Source organism: Diplotaxodon limnothrissa, linkage group LG18 (genome assembly GCF_057381915.1).
Source record: "Diplotaxodon limnothrissa isolate DT_005_m linkage group LG18, D_limnothrissa_male_GT1.1, whole genome shotgun sequence".
Taxonomy (NCBI): Eukaryota; Metazoa; Chordata; class Actinopteri; order Cichliformes; family Cichlidae; genus Diplotaxodon; species Diplotaxodon limnothrissa.
This window is the reverse complement of record NC_140613.1, coordinates 18,863,964-18,886,579: the sequence shown is the minus strand read 5'-3', so window position 1 is coordinate 18,886,579 and position 22,616 is coordinate 18,863,964. Positions and strand designations below refer to the sequence as shown.

Sequence of the window (22,616 nt, the reverse complement as noted above, 5' to 3'; positions counted from 1 at the left end):
TCATACTGATCTTGCTCCACTGTTTATCGCTGCTGTAAACAGTCAATATGTTGAGAGAGTTCAATCAGAATGTAATGCTGTTGTTCACTAAGTTTTGTACATTTATTTTTTGTGTGTGTGTGAACAGTCATGTGTTGCTATTGCATTGGTTTTCTATGGATATTTTCTAGTGTTGTTTCCTCTGGGTCACGCTGTGTCACGTGGGTTGGGCTCTGTTTGATATTGAATGCCTGAATGTCTTGCATATATAAATATGAGTTTTTGAAAGAATATACTTTGTTGTTGTTTTATTTTTTCTCCGCAATCCAAAAAGCAAGAAAGAAACACGACTGCTCGTTTACCCTTCAAATGCAGTTTTTTTTCCCCTTTAAATTTAATCATTCACTCATGTACAAAAACAAGTTCATGTCCTCTGAAAAATAACAATGGCTGTTGACTGCAAATGCATAATTCTCCTATGTACAATAGCATGTGCGTAACTCTTTCATATATATATATATACAAAGCATATACAGGCCAGTGCCATATAAAGGGAGATACTACAGACTTATTGCTTAACTAGATACGCTGCAAATGAGCTTATACACTCTCTAAGTTTAACTCCTTTATAATTAATCTTATATGGCAAGCACTACTTCACATTCCTAAATGCAAACAAGAAAAAAAAGTTAAGACATTAATAAAATCTCTGCACAGATGCCTGCAAGGAGAAAAAAAAATACTCAAACCAAAACAAAAAAAAAGGGCTGGTTGATGTGCTGCGGTGCTATCACAGGAGACTGAAATATGGCTCAAAATTGTTTCATGAAGCGAAAATACTTACACGTCATTTGAAGGTCCTAACAAGGACTCACACACACGCTTGTAGCTCTACAAGGTTTTTTTTCCTTTTTTGGGGGGGACTTGTGGGTGTCACGGGCTTCAGACAGTAGTTACATTTCTCAACGCTGCATTAGAGGTCAGGCTGGAGTAAATGTCATAAAGACACGTGGTAACATATCGTGATGTTTAATATCTACAGGCCACGTACGGTACGGTATATGTGTGTATTATACGTATAAATGTGTGTGTGTGTGTTCTCTATACAACAGCCAGTATATTCCTGTAACTCAGAGCCAAAGCGTTGTTCCTTCATCGCTAGACACGAATGTAGAGGCAGTTCAGTCTGCATTGCCCTTATTAAGCCAGACAAGGCTACATGTGCATTAAATTATAGTCATGGTAATTACAATGTGCTTCACTGTTCTTTAGAGCCCTGTACTAAAGCTTGGTGGACATTTGGAAGCTGCCTTTGTCGATGTGTTTATAGTTCCCAGCTCATTGTGGACTACCGGGGGCTGATGCAACCAGTATTTAATAGCAGAAAAAGAAGAAGAAAAAACCCGCCCAAACCTCATGATATGCTGCAACATGAAGCTCTGACAGGACAGCAGAGTGTTATAAATAATGTAGTCTGAACCTTTACTGCATTGTTAATGTAAATTTATTGCCTATCACCGAAACACATAAAACAACACCGCAATACGTCTTAACATTATGACCCTCGGATATATAAACCCACCGCTAGTGAATAGGTAGTTGTTTGAAGTCATACCATCGTGTGCTCATTAGAAATGTTCTTTGTTTTTCTGTGCTTTCTCTTATTGTTTTGATTTTTCCACTCGCAGTTAATCGTACGTCACTCATTTCTGTCCTTGTAATGTTTGGCATCATGTTTACAGGATGTTGATTTGGCATGAAGACCCAAAAGTTACGAGTCTGATCCAGATTTGAGTGTGGCAAAGAAAGTTGCACTCTCGCACACACATACACACACACACATATATATGCACACATATCACACACACATAAAAGATAAAGCTGGAGGTGGTGTTCTGTGTTTTTGCTGTCAACAAATCCCAGAAAAAAGACCAAACTAACACCATCTTACTTGACAAAAGCAGCCTGTGGTGTTGGAAGTAGGTTAGTGGGTCTGGAAACTTAATGAACCACAGAGTTGTACTGCTGGACGTGATTCTCTATTACAATAGAGGCAGTTGTAGTTTCCACCACACGCTTCCTAATCTATCTATCAGAAACGGTACATAGCTTCTAATACGATTTCTTTATTATTCACTACGTTTTTGTAATGTTATCTAAAAACAAGCTGCGTTAGAAAACCATTCTTGCTCAGGGGGCTGGGGTGGGGGTGTTCCTCTATTATAGTCAACAGGAGTTATATCCCTCACACACCTCTCTGGCCATGTAAATGTATTTAATCCACGCTAAAAATAATCCTAACCAATAATGCACCGGCATAACATGATGATATTACAGGATAGCAGTTTATGTGGTTTTTTTTATCAGACTACTGGTTCATGCAGTTAACCTCTGCATGTAGTGTTTGCTACTGTTGAGTTTTATCATTTACCTCATTAAAATTATTTTTACTTGAATTACAACTGGTAATTCATGTTAAATGTGACTAATTAATAGGGATGGGTATTGATAAGATTTTCACGATTCCGATTCCATTTTCGATTCTGTTTAACGATTCGATTCTTTATCGATTCTCTTATCGATTCTTTTTAAAAAAGGAGAACACTAAGTTCGATTAGCTTAGAACTTTGTTTTATATCTTCTCTTTGAACAAGATAGAAACTTAGGAGTAACATGGCCTTACAAACCCAACAATGACATCTTAAGAGATCCACAGCCTACGGCTCTTCAATGGGGTGTCACAGGGTCCCCAGGAAAAAAAATTGTAAATGTAAAATAATAAAATAAATATTCTTCTGTAGCAATAACAAAGTATAACATAAATGATTCTGTAGCAATTACACAAGAATATCCAGTAATGTCCCTGCCTACAATTAAACACATTCACTTACCATCTGCTGTGGCAAATGGGTTCAAGCCTTTTACCACAAACTTAGCCACTGCTCTGTGACGTTCGTCTATCCTGGCCTGAAAGGAGACGCTAACGGTAGACTGCAGCGACAACTGCCAGCATCTGAGCCAGACTCTGTCTGTCTGTCTCATCATGATCACCTAAATGCGCAGTAATGGCAGGTTTTGTAACAAGGCAGATCGCGCTAACATAATATGCACTGTTAGTTGATTATTTACCTGCCGCATTAACGGGAGAGGACGTGCAAACGTTACCGCTGCTGCTGGGTTGAGATTAACGAGTCCGGAGCGGAATTAAAAACATGACATTCATTTAAGGTTATCACGTGTTTTGTGAGCAAATGCTTTTGCATATTCGTAGTGTTTCCTCCCTTAAATGAAGTATCTACTTTGCAAGTATTGCAAGTTGCCCTGTTGTCATCCGTTCTTGTAAAGTATAACCAAACTTTTGAGTGTTTGAGCCGCTTACGCGCCGTGTTTCCTGCCAGGCAAATGACGCTCCGCAACGTGGTGACTGGAATCGATAAGGGAATCGTTTCCAAAAATGGCAAACAACTCCAAGGAATTGAAACAGTGGTTTTCGATACCCATCCCTACTAATTAATGATATTTAGTGTCCACTATGTGGACAAAAGCATTGGGCCCCTACACACCACACATACAGGAGCTGCTGGTCTATGAAAACCCATGTCATGTGTCATAGTCCTGGGTGTGACCCAGTGTTTTGTATTTAATTTAGATTTTTTGATTATTTGTTATTCATGGTTTCCGTTCTCTTGAGGTTATATTTTGTTGTTCTAGTTTCAGACAGTATGCCCTCCCTGTGTCTGTGTTATGTCTTCTCTGTGCTTTTTCCCCCCCCTGTACTACAGTTCATGCCTCTGTCTCAGCCTCTGTCAAGTCCGTGTCTCTGTGTTATACTTCTTGTTTTACTTTGACAGTCTGTCTTTTGTCATTGTATTCTGCTTTGCTTCCTTTGTCTTGTTAGGCCTGATTACTCCCAGCTGTGCTCTCCTCCTGTGTCTCATTCCCTCGTTATCCCTCTGTGTATATAAGCCCTGTGTTTTCCTTTGCTCTTTCTTGCATCATATCTTCATTATGCTTTGCGTTTCCCCGCCGTCTTTCCAGCCATAACCAAGTTTACAGTTTCTGGTTTGTTTTTTAATTGAAGTTTCTTGCTTCCTGTTTCTAGTTTAGTTTTGTATTTAATGTTAGTTTTTTTCCAGGATAAAAGTTGCCATTTTAAGTTTATTTCTCTGTCTTGAGTCCGTCATCCTGCCTGCCACATAGCACATTGTGACACCATGAAGCTCCCAGTGCACAGTTTTTGTGCTGATCTTCCACAGCATGTCTTTATCCTGTTTTCCTTCTCTCACCCCAACCGGTTGCAGCAGATGGCCCCTCCCTGAGCCTGGTTCTGCTGGAGGTTTCTTCCTGTTAAAAGGGAGTTTTTCCTTCCCACTGTCATCAAAGTGCTTGCTCATGCTTCCTCACAATCATATAATTGTTGGGTTTTTCTCTGTGTGCATTATTGTAGGGTCTCCCTTACAATATAAAGCACCTTGAGGTGACTGTTGTTGTGATTTTGTGCTATATAAATAAATTTGAATTGAATTGAAAAATATTAATGCCAGAGGAGGACTGGAGCTCTTTGACCTCACTCTGACACTTTGGGACTGAGTTCCTGTGGTTGCTAAACACTTCCACTTTGCAATAAAACCACTTACAGTTGATTGTGGAATATCCAGGAACAGTAGCATTCTCAATCAGAGTTAAATGAAACAAAACCTGACTAATACTGTCGTCGTCGGAGCGATTCCTATGACCTGTAGATGGACAGACAGGCGGGTGACAGATGTGATGCCATAGCTAAAATAAATGAATAAATAAAGTACATTTTTGCTCCCTGATGACTTTTACTGTAATGAGGGCTGTCCATAGAGAACAACCTTAGTCCCTACTCTTCCCTACAGTCACATGTACTGACGCTGAGGCATTACATGTGAAAGCACTCTGTATCCCTTAAGCATCATTGTATTTTTGTAAATTGTGTATTTTAATCCAAAGTTGTTTTCTTTGTTTGCTTTTAGCATAAACCAAGTGTTGTTGCCTCAAACCAACAAAACACACAAAAAAAGGAAATGTTCAGCCCTAAAGGGAAGTGCAGAAGCAGCAGTCACAGATGAGACTCACCCCCCTTTTTCACGTTTTTTTTTTTCCACAAACCTTCCTAAATCTTTTTTTTCTGTGATTTCATCCTCGTCCTCATTGTACTTTGTGCAATAAAATAAGATGAGAAAAAGGATCCTATTGGCCATTTTAATGTTTGTGTGCCTGGACTTTAATGATAAGTATGTTTGAATCTTTAAGGGATTTGGGCTAATGCAGTTTAAAGAGAGCAGCTTCAGTGTGAAATAGCACACTGACCAACTCCCCTCAAAACTCAGCTGTGCAGGGACTGAGAGATGGCCTCTGCTCTGCCATCATAGAGATAAAGTGTCTCAAGGAGGGAAACAGATCTCAAAAGGAGCAGACTGGCCTTGTGGAAGATGGGCAAAAGCAGCAAGTGAGACGACTCAGAGAAGAGCTCAAATAAAAAAGTTGAGCTCTTTTAAAGCACGAAAAAGAAAAAGAAAAAACAAGTATAGACTCAGTAAAGCTCTTGCTTAGACCCTTGACCACAATCAATTAGACAAGGAGCTGAGAAGGAGTAGACAACCCCAGATAAACACTTGTGATGCTCTAGAAGTGAGCTTCAAAGAGGAGGCGGCAAGCCGTCATGGATTATGAAGGAGGTAAAAAAGGAGGAGAAGAGAAACACTGATTAAAAGAACTGGAGGAGTGAAAGAGGAGCTAGAGAGAGGCAAGAGAGGAAGATGAGGAGGTCAAACTCATCATCTCCAACTACAACCAGCTGCAAGTTGACAGCTGGATGCACGTATGTGTATAAACTCTTTGTCCAGCAGCTGGCATCTAACAAAAAGGAGCTGAAATAAAGAAAAGAAGAACAAGAAGGGGAGAAAAATTAAAGCCAATGCTACTGGACCATAAATCCAGCTTAACACAGCAGAAAAGACTACAAAGAGCCCTTTCATTCCTACCCCCTGAGCCCTCTAATCAGACTTGGCATTCTTTATGAAGGCCAGCAGGGGGCGACTCCTCTGGTGGCAGCAAGACCACCAGAATAGTGTAGTATAGTGTAGTCTATAGTCTATGTGAAAGTGACCCTTTCCCAAAGTTTCTGATGACTCTTTGGGTCAATTGCTAGCTACAGATTATCTATAATATAATATGAGACTCTTTTTGTAAAATATGGTCGTTATTAGCTCGGAACGGAGATTATTCAGGGTATGCTCACGGGCACCAATCTGTTACTGAGTGCTGTGTTCTTGGTTTCACATGTATGTATGTTTGTATGTTTGTATGGATGGAGAAACCAGTTTACAAATTGTGGATTCAACTTCATTGTCTTCCACAGGCGTAGCAGAACAACATTTTAAAACCAAAAATCCTGATATTTGAATTTTATACCCTGTAAATATTGACTCTTTTGGTCAGAAAGTGCTACTTTTGGTCCTTCCAGGAGATTAGCTGTCAGCATTAAAAACATAAAACAAAACCAGCTTTATCCCTCATATATCTTTCAAGCACTCGCTCACTGTCATACCACGAGTATCTAGGCTGGACTTGGAGGTGAGTGTGACCCCAACAAATGTAAGAAACGTCAACATTCATGAGGCGACAGTGTGGATCTGATCATTCTGACTGATCCTCAGTGTGGCCTGTGCTACCCTCCCCCCCAGGTTCGGATTGGCTGTTGTTTAGAGACGGAGGCGCCTCCTCTTGCTCCATTTCGTCTGGCTCAGGAGTTTGGTTGGAGGGGTCAAAGTCACAGGCCAGCTCCGATTCCTCGGTGTGGGAGGGGCTGCAGTCAAAAGTGAACGAGGGGCTTTCCTGGAGCGGCAGCTCTGACGAGGGATTTGTGATGTCGCCGGGGCTGGCTTCGAACTGCACGTTTGTTTCGTCCGAAAAGTTGACAGGGATCTCTTTGTACTGGAGATCTGGCTGATCCTCCACATTTGGAGGGTTGGGTTCCCGTGGCAAAGAGAGCCCCCTGTGGCGGATGCACAGCTTGTGAAGTTCAGTTACCTCGGATACATTTGTGGTGTTCCCACTGTCACGGAAACTGGCCAGCGGAGGGCGCACTTTCACTCCAGTCACTGTCACTGAGCCTTCGATGGCCTTACGCAGCTGGAGATGCGGTCAGCCCGAAAAAAAAAAGAAAGACAGGAAGGAGAGCCAAGAAAAGAGGTGAAGAAAGAGGAGAGGTGGAACATATAACATATAAATAAAACAGCTTTCATCAGACAGAATTGCAGACCTCTTTGAGAGAAACCACTCCAACCAGTCGTCCCATGCTGGTCACATAGGCGTGGTCCAGACCAAGGAGAGAGAAGATGGTGTGAGTCTGTGGAGGAGGAGAAAAGGTGGGTCATGCCCTGGATACAGACTCAAAGGGAGTTCACATGCATTTTGGATCTGGGTTATAGAAACTGCATCATGTTTCTCCCTTTTCAACATGGACACTGTGTCAGACAAGACGGTGCCCGAGTCATAAAACTGAACCAACTAACCACAGCTCGCTGTGATTTATGATGCATGACAATCACAGGTATTCGGAAAGGAGATTAAGGAATCGAAGCAACAGTCTTCAGGTAAAACCAGGTAAGCTCATGGGTGCTGTGGTTAATTTGGTATAACGCTCCTGACCTTCAAGATAAATGTGTTGGGTTGGACCATTAAAGGGCTGATTTCATGGGAGCAGCAGTTTAGAGTTTGAACTTAGCAATCAGCACACATTCATTCAAAGTGCTTTTCATTATTAAATAATAATAATCTTACTATAATAAGCTCATATACAGTGCACATAGCTGTCTTTGAGAGAGCTCATTTACTACTCAGAAGGTTGGTGGTTCGATCTCTATGTGCCATCTTTGTGCAACATGTTGATCTCGATGGGTTCATCTAAGCGTGAATGTTAGCTAGAATGCACTTAAGACAGAAAATAAAGTGCTCGGGTGATTCAGACATGTTACATAAAGCGCTTTGTGTTCGAGCAGAAGAGCACTACACAAGAACCAGCCCATTTACTTATACAATGAAAGTCCAAAAATCCAAAAGAAGAACAATAAGTCTGTATTTTTAATATTAATTTGTTTGCTGTTCATGAGAAGCCGTTTCTGCCTTCTGATTATATACAGTGATATAAGGAAGATGAAAAGAATACATAATAAATGAGCACCATACTGTCTGTGTTTTCATACAAGAGGGAAGAGAATGAGCACATCAAAAACTAGAAACTTAGATTTGTATGGAGCCTTTCAAGAAACAAGAAAAAAAGAGTGGGTTCATGGATTTTCTAACATCAGTGTTAGTGACTTGTTCTGCATATTAGTCTGTGACTAAAGGGACCATTTTCATTTTATGAGGCGTAATGAAAAAGGTCGGCCCATAAAAGGCATACCTGATTTAAACTTTATATGCCCGCAAAGGTCATCTTCTCATGCCTGTCCAGACAGCTTCTGGCACAGCTGCTATTTTTAGATCCCTTGAAGACCCATTATGACCACTTGCACGGTTTGCTTTGTTTTATTTTATTTTATTTTTTTTTGCATTTTTTCATTCAGTTTTCTGCACTGTGAAACTGATCCTCCAGTGACCAATGCAAGCTTCTACTATAAAGTCCTGGTGGTGTCAGAGAAAATGTATTCAGCAGAAGTGAGCAGCATTACGACACTTACCACTGTTTGCGCAGAAGAGGAGCGAGACAAAACCAGAAGCTGGCATTAAAGGGTTGTGTTGAGCTCACACTGACGTAATATTTTAAAAGCATCGTGCTAATGCAACTGAAGGAGCATAATGTCTGCACATTTTTTGTGTGTGTGATTTATAGTTAAAATTTGTATTTTATTTGTGTTGCTAGTTGTTTGTTTATATTGCACCTTATGCAGAGATGTTTGCTCCACCAGCTGGAAGGGTGCCGGATCAATCTTGCAGTTCTTGAAATCCACCGGTTCGTCAAGCTGCTGCTCCTCCCACTCTGTTATCTGCATTAAGGAGGACACTGGAACCTCTAAACTCTGAATTCAAAGAAAGCTCATTTCATATGTTAAATCTTTTGTTAGTGTAGGGCTCACCTCTGAGGGGGTCATGCAGTCTTCCACCTCGGTAGAGTCCTAAAAAGCCAACATTCAGTTATTCATTCATTGCTTCAACAAACAGATTTATACAAAGTAAATGTTCAAAACGCAACACCTGATTGAATACCTAGTATACATGTGTTTGCTTCAGTGTAGTATGGTAAAGACACAGGCTGTAAACCAGTGCAGCATTTATATCTACCAGTCTATGAGAATACGAGGCTGAAGGAAAACTTTGGTTTATTGATCTCTGTGCAGCCAGAATCCCGAAAATTACACTGACAACAACAATAAAACTCAGAGAATCAACCACCTTTAAATAAAAAACACACACACAGTCGCACAGACCAGGCATTCAGACCCGAGTGAAAGCTGATGAAACACTGACAGACATTCACACCTCTCTAAAACACACACACTTTCTCTCGCTCTCTCTGCTAAAGCACTCTAATGCTCTGGTTTGTGCACCACAAATATTTTGGTCCAGCACTCACTACGTGTGTGTCGCAAGGCAACGGTTACTAAGCAACAGTCTCTAGGCGGCAGACAATCTTACCGCCATGGAGATCCTCACACGTTTGGGCTTGGGCTTTCTTTTTTCAGAAGGAGCCGGCCCAGCCGGGCTCTTCCAGCCGGGGAGAGAAGGCATCAACACAGCACAACATTAACACAGCGTCAGTGGAAGCGGACAGTTTTTCCCCTTTAACATCGCGCCACTGCAACATTGGAGCCCAGTCTGACTTCTGCTGGGAGAAGTCTTTGTGATGAGAGCACAATGTTGCTGAAAGGGTATAATTACTACACCACAGATGGAGGTGAGGGCACAGAAGCTGTACAAGAAGCCCAACGGTTAATACAATATGATGCACTGCCAGAAAAAAGGAGCTTGAACATCTTATATTTTAGTATTTTAATATCTCGTGTCATCCCTTTAGGAGCTTTGCAGCTGAGAGCAAATGTCTTATTGAATCAGCTTCTTTAATGAACAAATGGCTGCTTCTTCAAATGGTTGGATAAAAAAAAAGAAAAGACTTTATCCCATTTTTGTGAGTTTTTGAGACTTCTACATCATCTCCATCATTTTATTTGGCAAAAAAATTGTCAGAAGATTCAATAAAGTTTTTTATTTTCAAAGTAACTTGAATTTTCTGGCAATTATTTCAGGGTTCAGATACTATGGTTACATTTGTCAACACAACCTGCCTATTAGGGCCTACATGAGTGTCAGTCAAGTGTCTCTACAAAAGGTTGTGGGGTTTTTTTTGTAATACCTGTTCTACATTTCTTTTCTTTGTCCATCCGTGCATCTGTATTTTAAATGTTTATCCGATTTAGTGTCACAGGAAGGCTGGAGCCTACCGTCTTGGTCCGAGCGGAAGGCTACAGTGTGGACAGGCTGCCAGCCTCTAAGGTGAGTAACATAATAACAAAGATATGACACTGAGGTCAGTTTTTTTCCACTTTTTGGGTTTTTTTCTGGGGGCAATGCTAATTTTTAATCTACAATCATAATTTCTAATTTTGAAATGTGCAAATCTCATACACCCAAATTTTATTCACAACACAGAAAATACATCAAATGTTTAAATTGAGGAACACTTCCCAAACAGCAAAGAAGAAGCCATATGTGGACATGATCCCAAACTGCTGCTGTCTCCTCTGAACCAAAGCTCATTTAAAATGGACTCAGACAAAGTGGAAAAAAGTGATCATACGATTTGAAATTGGAAATTATTGTTGGAAGACGTGAACCCAGCTATCAGCTCTCAATTCAAACCTCTGCATTTCTGATGGTATTGAGGTGCCTTAGAGCTGATGTACAACTCGTACATATCAAGGTGTGTACAGATTTTAGAGCAACATCTAGATGAGGGTTTGAGGGAAGGCCTTAAATATTTCAGTAATTCAATGCTCAACTGCATCCTGCATGTATTACAACTTCATAGTAGAAGAGTCTGAGTGCTGAATTGATCTGCCTGATGTCAGACAGTTAAATATGATATAGAAGATGCAGGACTGTTGAGAATCTGGAATCTTCAATCAGACACGAATGGGACAACACTTGTAAAATCGTCCTGCAGCTGATCTCCTCAGTTCCCAGATGTTTACAGACTGTTGTTAAAAGAAGAGAGGATGCTGCACAGTGGAAAACGTGACTCTGTCCCAACTTTTTTGAGATGTGTTGCTGCCTTCAAATTCAAAATAAACCAATATTTTTATTAAAATGGTAAATTGTCTTAGTTTAAGCCTCTGATATGTTTTTGTTGAGAATAAAATATGGGATTATGAGATTTGCAAATATTTTGAATAAGGGTTGTAATTCAGCTTTGCTCTATGCTTTAAACTTCCAGGAGCGTGTTCAATATTACTTATTTTGACCAGTCCAAAACCAAAAATGTTTCATTTCCAGAACAGTAGAAACAGCTTGATCCTTTATGTGTGAACCGACTGAAATATTTAAACCCAAAACCATCAGGTTGACACGTTTTATATCTCTGATTGATCTACACCCGATTTTTAAAAAGAATTGCGCATTTGAACAGCGTTTGGCAGCACAGCAGTGGCTGAGGACTGAACTGTGCTGAAAGGTGTTGAAAAGAGATAAGAAACATTTTTTTAAACCACACTGCATGACGCCATGACCGCTTTAAATAAAACTAAAAAAAAGAAAAGAAAAAAGAAATGCTAAAATGTAGGATGTTAAAAAAAACCCGTTTGACCAGCAGTGGATGTGCTGTGCGGTGAGGGTGCAATGATTCATAGACGTTTTATACAAAAAGCTTCGACCACAGCATGAGATTACACAGGAAAACCCTGCTGTCTGTGGGTGGATCCTGCCTGTCAGCAGCAGGAGGACGACGAGGTGGACGATATATGTGAGGACTGAGAGAGCGCACACATCCCCGCTCGTACAGTGCATGTCGCACTCTTAAAGGACACTCGCACTCATGCATCTATAACATCTCTGCTTCTCCTCACCTCCAGCAGCTCCTTGTCTTGGTCAGCACAGGAAAGGGTCTGAGAGCCTCAGAGAGGGGACAAAAAAAAAGGTTTAGTACATTTGAATCTAAACTCTGATCTTTAATTTATTTGTTTTTGTAAAATACATACTGTTTGGCGTCTCTGTGTCACTGATGGCAGACACGGTTTTCAGGGCAGATTTCAGAGGAAGCTGAACATTGGAAACCACTGGGCTGAAGGATGAAGACTCCTCTGTGGAGATCTACACGGAAAATACATTAACGCAGGAAAAAAAGGACAAAAACAAAAACGAGGGAGACACACAAAGGACGAATACACATGCACGTAAACGAACAGGACAGCACAGGTAAGGGCACAGACGACAGAGACACAGAAGACACATTTTAATGTTAAAATACAAATGAAGTACATTCACACAGCTTGTAAGCACTTACCACAACAGCTGTCCAAAAACTCCATCTGTGCCTTTACCTACTGCTACATGCTTCACACATGCTGATCCACTTTTAGTCTACTGCTACAACCCCAACCCAATCCAGACTTCGCCCCAGCCCAGCCCTGGCGCCCCCGGACGCCTCACACCTGTTGAGTGCTCACCAAGAAGCGGACCGCTTGGCGAGCACTGGAATTGGTCGAGGAGTTGAGGTGGGTGTGGGTGCAGGGAGAGCTGGGGGTGCTGTCACTGGTAAGACTGGGCAGGTGATCGTGCGTGCCGTTGTCCTGCGCCAGCTGGCGGAGGTACTCCAGCCTCCGCTGGCGTGACAGCTGAAGCGAAAGCAGCGACTGGAGCTGCAAACGCTCTATGGAGCCCAGCAGGATCATGGAGTCTGAGGGAGAAGGAAGGGCACGGGATAGGCAATGGCAAGGGAGGAGTAAAATTATTAGTTAGGGGCTGTGAAAACAAACAAAAAAAGCACATATTAAAAAGAAAATCAGACAAGAGAGGTCGGTATCGTCTGGGACTTTTTAGTGCTGTAGTACTGCTGATGTGAGTTGCCTCTGGCTTAGAATAAGTCATAACTTTGTGCTGAATGCATTGACATGTCTCTTAATGGGACCTTGTAATTAATTAGGAGGCACAAGCACAGTGATGAGCTCATACCCATACTGTGTATGCTCTTACCTCTGGATTCAACCAGGGCCAGCGTTTTGAGCTGACCTGTCATTAACATCTCTTGCAGATCCCGATAGGAAGAGTTAAGAGTGATGTAGCGCACATCTCTGACCATGATGTCCTCCACACGGATATTATACTTCCTGAAACATGGAGGAGAAGATAGAGGTTAATGAGACACCTGCAAACATAAGGGAAGGAAATGAACGGGAAGATAAGCGAAAGGAAGATGAAGAGGAAATGGAATAAAAAAAGTGAAAAAAGGTGCAGAATCACTGCAAAAGAGGAAAGCAGCATCAGCATCAGCAGACTCACTCATGATGTCCCATCCCCAGCTCAGGCAGATAAGGGAGCTTCTTGATGCGAATGATGGAGTCGTACAGCGATGGTTGGAGCGCCTGGGCCACGGCGTTGGCCAGGATCACAGCGATCATCACAGGCAGGATGTGTGAGATCTGACCGGTCAGCTCGAACACTATGACCGCTGTGGATACAGTGTGGGTGACCGCTCCAGACAGAGCAGCAGCACCTGTGAATGAAGGGAAAATCTTTTATATCTGTCAGTCTCCTTGAAGCCATTTACATGGAGCAAAATGGCAAAGATGGAGTGTCTGATCCACAGAAAAAGTTTAAATTTACATGTATATACAGAATATAAGGCAAAATCTGAGTTTATACAATTCTAATGAGAGTCAATTGTAATAATGAGTCAACATTTTGTGTGAACACCTTTCTTCTTCATCATAGCCTGAACTCTCTTAGGCAAGCCTTTTGTAATTTTTAAAACAGGAACAGCTTTTAAGGCTTCCTGAAGGGCATTTAAAGCTCTTCTTTGAATGTTGGCTGCCTTTTATTTTGCTCTCTGTCAAGATGATCTCACACCATTTCTACAATGTTGAGTTCTACTGTGTGTTTTTCCATCAGGTATGATTTTATTGTACTGGCAGTGTGTTTGGGATCGTTTTCATACTAAAAAAATAAACCTGTCAGACGCAGCACTAAATCATGACAGTGCCTCCAGATGGCTTCAAACACACTGTGTTGTATCACTTTCCTGACTTTCACCATACATATATTCAAATCTGGGTTCATCACTCCATAACACCTGATTTTTCAGTAAAGTTGCTCTGTAATTTTGCATACCTCAGCCTTTTCTCTCCATTTCCTTTCCTCAAGACAGCCATCCTTCCACTGAGACCATTTCTAATGAGCCTTCAGTGAACAGCAGATGGATCACCCAAAGAGTCAGATGCATCTCTCAGGTCCTGTGACAGATGTTTGCTGGATCTTTTCCTATTTTCAGAGACTGTTCATCTGCTGTAGATTTTTTTGTGCCTGCCACTACTTCCCTTTTTTCTCAACTTGTCCAGCTTCCTTTTATGGACACACTTATGGTGAGATATGCCAAATTTTCAGGCAATAGCTCTTTGGGAATCACCCTGTTTGAGCAAAATTACTATGCTATAGCTATCAAACGCAGTTAGTTTGGGAATTTATCACGGAACTAAATAAACTAACTAAAAAAAATTGTTTTTTTCTTGTTTTCCTAGTAACAAAGTGCCTAAAGAGACAATTTAAATTTGATTCTTTGATAAATTGTCTGTTACCTTTAGACAGAAAATGAGTTCATTCATTGAGTTAGCTACTTTGTTTAACGCTTGAATGAATCATAGGTCAATGTTAAGCGAAAAAACAACCCCAAAACAATCCTCACAGTCAGGTACAAGGACTGGACTGAAAATGAGGGTAAAAGCCGAAATCCAAAGAAAAACAGAAACTTGGAGAACTATTGCTCAAGACAACTTTTTAAAAGAAATGGCATAAAAGTCTGGCTGCTGGGAAGTGAAACGTAAAGAAATGATGGGTGGCTTAAAACTTTTGCTCAGTACTGCTAATTGTACAAAAATTAAAACAGCAAATTGAAACACTCAGCAATTAATCTTTCTGCTGCTCTCCCCAACACTGGCTTTGTACGTTTCAGAACAGAGTCATAGTACAAGTAATATTAGAAACAATCTTCTGACCAAACTGATAAAGTAGTAAAAACAGTGACGACTTTTCCAGCTGTGATACATTCTAATACTACAGGATCCCCACAAAAAGAAACTATGTAATTAATCTAATTAAATCTCAAAACAAACATCGATATAGAAATAGAGTCACTCACCAACTACAGCATAACCACCAGGAACTATGGGATACACGCTGCCTGCAGCATGTATACCATCAGGAAACATGGTTGCCATGATCTCACCAACAAGTCTGCCAAAGGCTGCACCTGCACACCAATACAGCAAGAACATTAGTTTAAGGTTCACCAGGGCAGTGGAAATCATTTAAAAAAGAGAAAGAGGTTTAATTCACCAATAAGAAAAACAGGCATGAAGGCTCCGCATGGAACGGGCATGGTGGTGGCCACAGCAGACATCCAGAACTGAAAGAGGGAGACAGAGTTTTACAGACTTAACCATCTCTGAAACTCTTACAAGGCACCAAGATTAGACATACAGATGAAGTCTTGAAATACTATCATTAATTATGAAAAGAGAAAACAGTCCCACATCTGATTGTCTGACCCTCCCAGAGCCCTGATATTATCACAGAGTGAGTTTGGGATTAGACGAAGAGGCAGGAGACACTGCTGTGACCTCTGCCAAGCTCTCAATGACACTAAAGGTAATCGACAAGAACTACTTGTCACAGTAAGTTTGAAAGCGTCGCCGGTTTGATTTCAGTGCATAAAAGCCTTTCACGTCGCCTACCTTCATAACAGTGAAGAGGATGAGCGTGATGAAGACGTTGACCTGGGGGTGTTTCCAGGCATGGTGGTGGCTGATGTAGTCAAACTCCTCCGCCACACCCTGACGGCACCATGTCCGATTGTCAAACAGCGCCACTAGAGACTCGTGCTGCGTCAGCTGACAGATCGACACACGGAAACGCAAACACACACAGACATACCCAAAAAAGAAGCATCCTGAATCTGAATATCTGTTTTGGCTCTCTAACGTCAGAAGGACCTGTTTAGGAGACTCTAGCAGTCTGACAAGGTCAGCCACAAAGGCTCTGTTCGAATACAAGTCCCCTGGAAAAAGAAACGTTCAGTAACCAGGGGTCCAATTACATGTGAACCCATACTATTTGCTCTCTGTCTTAGAAAGGGCTATTTCCACCCACACAGTTCTTTCTATATTGATATAAACCTACTCATAGTACACTGGAGACTTGGCACTTGAAAGTAGTTTTGATTTTTTTCTTTCAAATTTAGGCACAAAAACTGTAGAAGAAATTATGTAGCTGTTTAAAAATTCATCTTGCAGGCTTCAAAACTGTAAGCTGTAGCAATTAATTGACTGACTACTTTTGATAACTGTGACACATCTCTTGAAACACTCCATCCATCCACCGCTTATCCAACTTAGGGTTGCGGGGAGGCATCAGAGTCTATCCCAGCAGGACGCACAGGTCGCCAGCCCATCACGAGGATAACACAGAGACAGACAACAACACACTCTCGCATTCACACCTCCTGCTTATTTAGAATCACTAGCTAACCTAACAGGCATGTCTTTGAGCCCTGGTAGGAAACCCACACAGACACAGGGAGAACATGCAAACTCCACACAGGAAGGTCCGAACCCAGTGTCTACTGGCTGCGAGGAGACGGTGTTGATCAATTTTGCTCCGTCATGTGTAAGTTTTGACATCTGTGCTTTAAATGTGCCAAATTACACCAAAGATTACACTTTTTTTCCCTTTTACACACAAAATCATCTCAATAGACTGAGAAGTAACCACAAAACTGACTCACGAGCAGTTTCATGGCCAAGTGCTGACCGTTTTTGTCATTTTTTTATGAGGAAGGATTTTAAGGAGATTAAAGTTCTCAATGTCATTCAAAGTGCTGTGATTACATTTAGCAGCTGTTTATGGAAGCTGCACAAATGTTAGGATAGACATCCAGGTAAAAAGTCCTCCCACACAAATTCAACAGCTCTGCGTATAGAAGAGTGGTGATAGCTGTTTGGCGACTGCTGGATTAGATGTGTAACTGCTCTGTAAAATAAATGCGTGAATTGATCTGACATGACTGAATTATGAACTATTATCAGCTCTGTTTAAACTGCATACAATTGTGTGTACTTTACAGTATAAGAGAGCACATATTTGTCCCATAGTGGGTTCTCTTCATTGGCTCCCTTTTAAATCCAGAATCAATTCTAACGTCCTTCTTCTCAAAAGATCCTGAATAATCAGGCCTATCTTATCTTAGAGATATCCTATTACAATATCACCGTAAAAAAGCACTTCAGTCTCAGACAGTGGGCTTACTTGTGGCCCCTAGGATGTTTAAAAGTACAATGGGAGGTGAAACCAGCTCCCAGTTTGGATTCAGGAGACAGACACCCTCTCTACTTTTATGATTAAGCTCAAAACTGTTGTTTTTAAAAAAGCAGATCGTTAGGCGTATGGCGACCCCGAATCCTCTCTTAGTTATGCTGCAATAGGCCTAGCCTGCTGGGGCTTCCCATGATGGACCTAGTGCTTCTTCTTCATCTCTTTTTACTCACTATGTGTTTATACATCACTTTGTATTTAATAATTATTTAATAATAATAATAATAATATGTGACTTCTACAGTGTGTCTTTTTTCCTGTCGTTCTCCTATCTCTTCCTGTAGAAAGAGAGTTTTTCCTTCCCACTGTTGCAAAGTGCTTGCTCGTAGGGGGTCTTCTGATTGTTGGGATTGTTACTTTACAATATGAAGTGCCTTGAGGCAACTGTTGTTGTGATTTGGTGCGATAAAAATGAAATAGAATTGAACTGACAGCTGCTTTTAATACTGAAGAAAAGTTCTGGAGCATCCCCACTCCACTCCCAGATACAGAGTTACACTGCTGAAATAAATAAAAAAAATTATATATAAATAAAAATTAAGATCTTGCTGCAGTCTTCCTTTTCTGATTCCCAGTGATTAGACTACATCTGTCCCCGTGCTTTGGGAATAGCCTTTAAGCCCTCTTGAAGCCTTTATGTAGGCTTCATTTAAAATGACCATCAATCATCTCACAACAGTCATCGCATGCTTCCATACTGTCAAAGGAGTGTGAAAGTATTTTTTCACCTGTCCAGCCATGAACTGTCCGAAGCCCGGAGGGAACGTGAGTGTGGAGATCAGCAGGGTGACAAGCGCAGGATACACCAGACGCCTGACAGGAAGAGATGGACTGTGGGGTCATTAATGAGTGTGCTTGACACACTGTATGTGCATACCTAGTTTCTTGGTGGTGTGGAAAGAGAGAGATAGTGTATAAATAGCTCCCGATGACGTGTGTGAAACCGACCCAATTCATACAAGAGATTTACCTACATTTCCCAGGACTACATTAGCTTTGTGACATAGAGTGTGAGGCCAATTTTAAATAGAAGCATAGGAGCACATGGGCAGGATGTTCATGATCCTTGTGTTTAGTTAGAGTTTAACCAGCTAAAATGTGTCAGTGTGTGTGGTTGTGTTTTTAGATGTGTCTTTAATATCTGACATATGCTTATTGGTTTTAAGGCAGAGTAAGATGAGAAGATCATAATACTGTTATTATTTCAGTTTGTTAAATATGAAGTTAAAGCCAACAGATGATAGCTTAACTGAGTATAAAGACTGGAAACTAAAGAGTATAATTATATATATATGACGGACAGAACAGTGCAGTCTGAAAATAAAAACAACAACACAAAGTGCTTTCCCCCCCCCTATTTCCCACAGAGGGTTGTAAAAAAGACTAGTGGAAAATTAAGCTTGTAGTAAAATGCCTAATGAATTTATGATTTCAGTCACTAGTTTATGTCCTCTTGAATACAACATGATACTCATTTTATAGCTTCCCAGTTCCCACAGATGGTGACACCCAAAAATGCTCAGCTTGAGGCTTCCAAATGAGCCGACACTTGCCATGTCCATCTTTTACATACAGTCTATGTTGGAAACAGCTAGCCTTGCACTCAAAGCTCCTAGATTTACAAGCTTTGTCTTTATTTGGCTCCTTTGTACACAAGTCAAAACATCAACCTGACAGTTGACAGTTTGTGCCTCAGAGTAAGAGCATGAAAAAAACGATGTTATACATTAGTCAGCTTTAGATGAGTTGGTTAGCTAGTTTCAGTACCCTGTGAAAGATCCACAGTCATTGTTTCCAGTCTCAGTTAAGCTAGCTTTCTGCTAGCAGTTGCAGTATTAATCGTTTCATCAAACTCTGTGAGTAATTTCCAAATATGTCAAACTGTTCCTTTAAGCTGGGCAAGGGGACGTTGGGTCTATGAATCTACAAATGTTTAATGATTTTGTGTAAGACTGGGGTGAGATACTTACTTCCTCAGCAAGAACTTGTTAATTGTCTTCTGCTTCCTCATGCACTCGACTATCAGCCGGTTCAGGTAGACAAACAGAGCTCCCCCAAAACCACACGCAATCCTACACACACACACAGAGACACGGCTTGTTTGGCCTGTTGAAGGTAAAACAGAACAGCATTGTGGTGCAAAACAAAAGCAGCCACATGGAAAAAGAATTACCACAAATGAAACAAAGCTACAGTTTTGCTATGCCTGGTTAAGTCAGTCACAGTTGGAAGCTCTTTTCAAGGAAGCCAACCGATGTTAATTCATCGTTTCTCTCCATGAAGATACATCAAACAAATCACATTTGGCACGTTCTGATCTGGACCGAGCCTCTGCTTGTAATCAGCAGAGTAAAAAGTTAATTTCATGCCCCGTTCATCGAATACAAATCAACCTTCAGACTCTTAAAAGACTTGGGAGAACGGCAGAAAAGGAGCTCAGATCTCCTCAGTAACAGAAGCTGCTTGGGGATCAGGGCTCCGTTTAATGTGGCGCCAGTCCAGAGAAACACACTCACCCCAGTATGGCAAAGGCTGGCAGCTCCTGAAGGTCAAACGGGAAGTCCAGACGGAAACGGGTCTTAAAGAGAGCAGTGATGGTCTCTGAGAAAAAGAAGACTGTTCTCACTCTGCTATACAGCAATCTGTTATGAATGAAAACTGGCTTTTAAACTGAACCACTAAAGACAACCACTTACCTCATCACGCCTCTTAAAGATATACTTATATATACTGAATTACATTTTATATAGAGTCTCATTAAAGTAGCCACCATGTTAGGTACACCTAGTAACTTGTTAAATTGAATTGGAAAGGGGTTCCCTTTTCGATTAAGTTCACCCTTTTATATGAAAGAGATCCACTTTGGCCTTCAGAAATGCATTAATTCTTAATGGCAGAGATTTAACAAGGTGCTGGAAACACTTCGCATGACATGATAGCATCACACAGTAGCTGTGGGTTTGTCAGCTACACATCCTGATCATGTCCTGATGATCCTGATCCATCATGATGTGAATCCCCTGTTTTACCACATCCCAAAGGAGGTCATCTGAGTACAATGAACTTAGTGTCATGTTCAGGGACAATAATTTTGAGATGATTTGAGTTTTGTGACATGGTGGAAATGATCAGCAACAATGTTCAGGTCGGCCGTGGTGTCGTGCGCAAAGACAGTAGAGAAAAGACTATTACACTAGCACCACCAGCCTCAATCACTGATAAAAGGCAGGATGGAGCCATGCTTCCATGTTGTCCATGCTGAATTCTAACCCTATGATTTGAAGGTCACATCAGAAATTAAGATAAATCAGACTAGACAACATTTATCCAATCCTCTATTGTCCAGTTTTGGTGAGCCTGAGTAAATCGTAGCCTCAGTTTCCAGTTCTTAGCTGACAGAAGCAGCACCTGGTGTGGTCTTCTGCTGCTTCAGCGCTCTCTTTCAATGACTGACATGATGTAAATTTCCGAGATGCTCTTCTGTATGTCTTGGTTGTAATAAGTGTTTGTTGGGGTTTCTGTTGCTTTCCTGTCAGCTTGAAGCATTCAGGCCGTTCTCCTTTGACCTTTGACATCAACAAGGCATTTTCGCCCACAGAACTGCCTCTCACTAGATATTTTTTTGCTTTTTCAGACCATTTTCTGTAAACCCTAGAGGTAGTTGTGTGGATTGTGTAGATCAGCAGTTTCTGAAGTACTCTGAGCATCAGTCTGGAACTGACAAACATGCAACATTTAAAGTTGTTTAAATCACCTTTCTTCCCCATTCTGATGCTCCAGCAGGTCGTCTTGACCATGTTTAGATACCTAAATGCACTGAGTAGCTTCCACGTGACTGGCTGATTAGATTTATTTTAACGAGCAGTTGAATAGATGTACCTAATGAAAGGGTCGGTGAGTTTAAATTAACTCGTTTAATTGCATATTATGATATTTTTCTTGAAACAGAACTGGAAGAGTCTGTTTCTGTTTTGTACTTTACCTTCCTCCTGATTCCAGACAGCAAGCACTCTGAATATGAAGGCGCTGAAGGTGGCAGCGAAGAAGCCCCTCCAGTAGTTCCTCACAGCAAAAAATGTTGACGTGACCTCAATACTGAACAGCACCCCTGCAACGCACAAACATACATACAGAGAGTGAGCCGTTCCCAGAGCCCAACTGCAGTCAAGAAAGCAGCAAATTCTCAACTTTATTTTAATATCAGATATTCTAGCAAAGAGCTATTCTCAGGCTTTCACCTTATAATTATTTAACTATCAGATGATCTCTATAAATCGTGACCTTCCTTAACTGATTCATGTAGTCTATAACATTTTAGAAAAACACAAAAATACCACAGTAGCTGCATATTTAGCTTCAGTGACTCAGTGAATCAATTAAATACTTCAGCTCTGATCATCACGGCTATAATCTTTTGTTATTTTCTCATGGATTTTCAGCATTTTGCAAAAAACCCAACAAAGATTTCTAACTCGCAGGACCTGTTTGTTTGCTTGTTTGGAAATGCCACACAGCTACATGAATCGTGTCTCGGTGAATGTGCAGTACATACTGTACTGTTGTCAGTATGAGTTTGTCTAGTCGTTCTAAATAAATGAGACAGGGTGTCAATCACGCCCCAAAAACAAGTTCCTCTTGTCGCTTGTGGCCACAAGCATCCATTCTATATGGCTCAAATGATGCAGACGAGAAGACATTGATCAAAATAATTATAACTTAAGGTCCTCTTTACAGCTTTTATTAGTCTTGTCATTGTCATTAAGCATAGATTAAAATGCTAAAGAACATGTCACTCTATTCAAACCGCTGTGAAAGAATGGGCACCTTTATTTAGCAAGCAAATTTCAAACACAGAAGTGAATTCACACGACAATTAAAACCTTTTGAACAACCCGACTCATGAAGAACGTCAATTAAGAAAGAAGAAAATAAGGTCTAACAAAAAATCTTATAATGAAGCAGAAGATGGAAATTCACCCTAATAATCAACAATTAGAGCAAAGGTCGAGAAGTACTTGAAGTTCTCAGGGGAA

General features: G+C 41.0%; 1 protein-coding gene and 1 long non-coding RNA gene across 4 annotated transcripts in view; one reads left to right on the top strand and one right to left on the bottom strand.

Moving 5' to 3' along the window:
• Window positions 1-2,927: 2,927 nt before the first annotated feature.
• Window positions 2,928-22,616, bottom strand: part of clcn2a (chloride channel, voltage-sensitive 2a) — a 59,425-nt gene continuing 39,736 nt past the window's right edge. The window contains exons 9-25 of one of the 2 annotated variants that reach the window (XM_085378692.1): window positions 21,566-21,691; window positions 20,100-20,184; window positions 19,554-19,655; window positions 18,312-18,396; window positions 15,948-16,103; window positions 15,550-15,619; window positions 15,353-15,463; window positions 13,501-13,714; window positions 13,195-13,328; window positions 12,669-12,898; window positions 12,201-12,312; window positions 12,069-12,115; window positions 9,646-9,714; window positions 9,087-9,125; window positions 8,892-8,996; window positions 7,271-7,357; window positions 2,928-7,140 (exon numbers count right to left, since the gene is read on the bottom strand). In XM_085378692.1, coding sequence (XP_085234818.1) covers window positions 6,646-7,140; window positions 7,271-7,357; window positions 8,892-8,996; window positions 9,087-9,125; window positions 9,646-9,714; window positions 12,069-12,115; window positions 12,201-12,312; window positions 12,669-12,898; window positions 13,195-13,328; window positions 13,501-13,714; window positions 15,353-15,463; window positions 15,550-15,619; window positions 15,948-16,103; window positions 18,312-18,396; window positions 19,554-19,655; window positions 20,100-20,184; window positions 21,566-21,691 — 2,267 coding nt within the window. In that variant the 3' untranslated portion in view covers window positions 2,928-6,645. Of the gene's footprint in view, window positions 7,141-7,270; window positions 7,358-8,891; window positions 8,997-9,086; window positions 9,126-9,645; window positions 9,715-12,068; window positions 12,116-12,200; window positions 12,313-12,668; window positions 12,899-13,194; window positions 13,329-13,500; window positions 13,715-15,352; window positions 15,464-15,549; window positions 15,620-15,947; window positions 16,104-18,311; window positions 18,415-19,553; window positions 19,656-20,099; window positions 20,185-21,565; window positions 21,692-22,616 lie in introns of both variants that reach the window. The other variant, XM_085378691.1, reaches the window with a different exon arrangement.
• Window positions 10,217-13,111, top strand: LOC146613434 (uncharacterized). 2 transcript variants are annotated; one of them, XR_014907065.1, is made up of 3 exons: window positions 10,217-10,500; window positions 12,078-12,139; window positions 12,244-13,111. It is a non-coding gene; the product is annotated as an uncharacterized LOC146613434 (long non-coding RNA). The 2 variants fall into 2 exon arrangements; XR_014907064.1 differs by having other exon boundaries at window positions 12,075-12,139.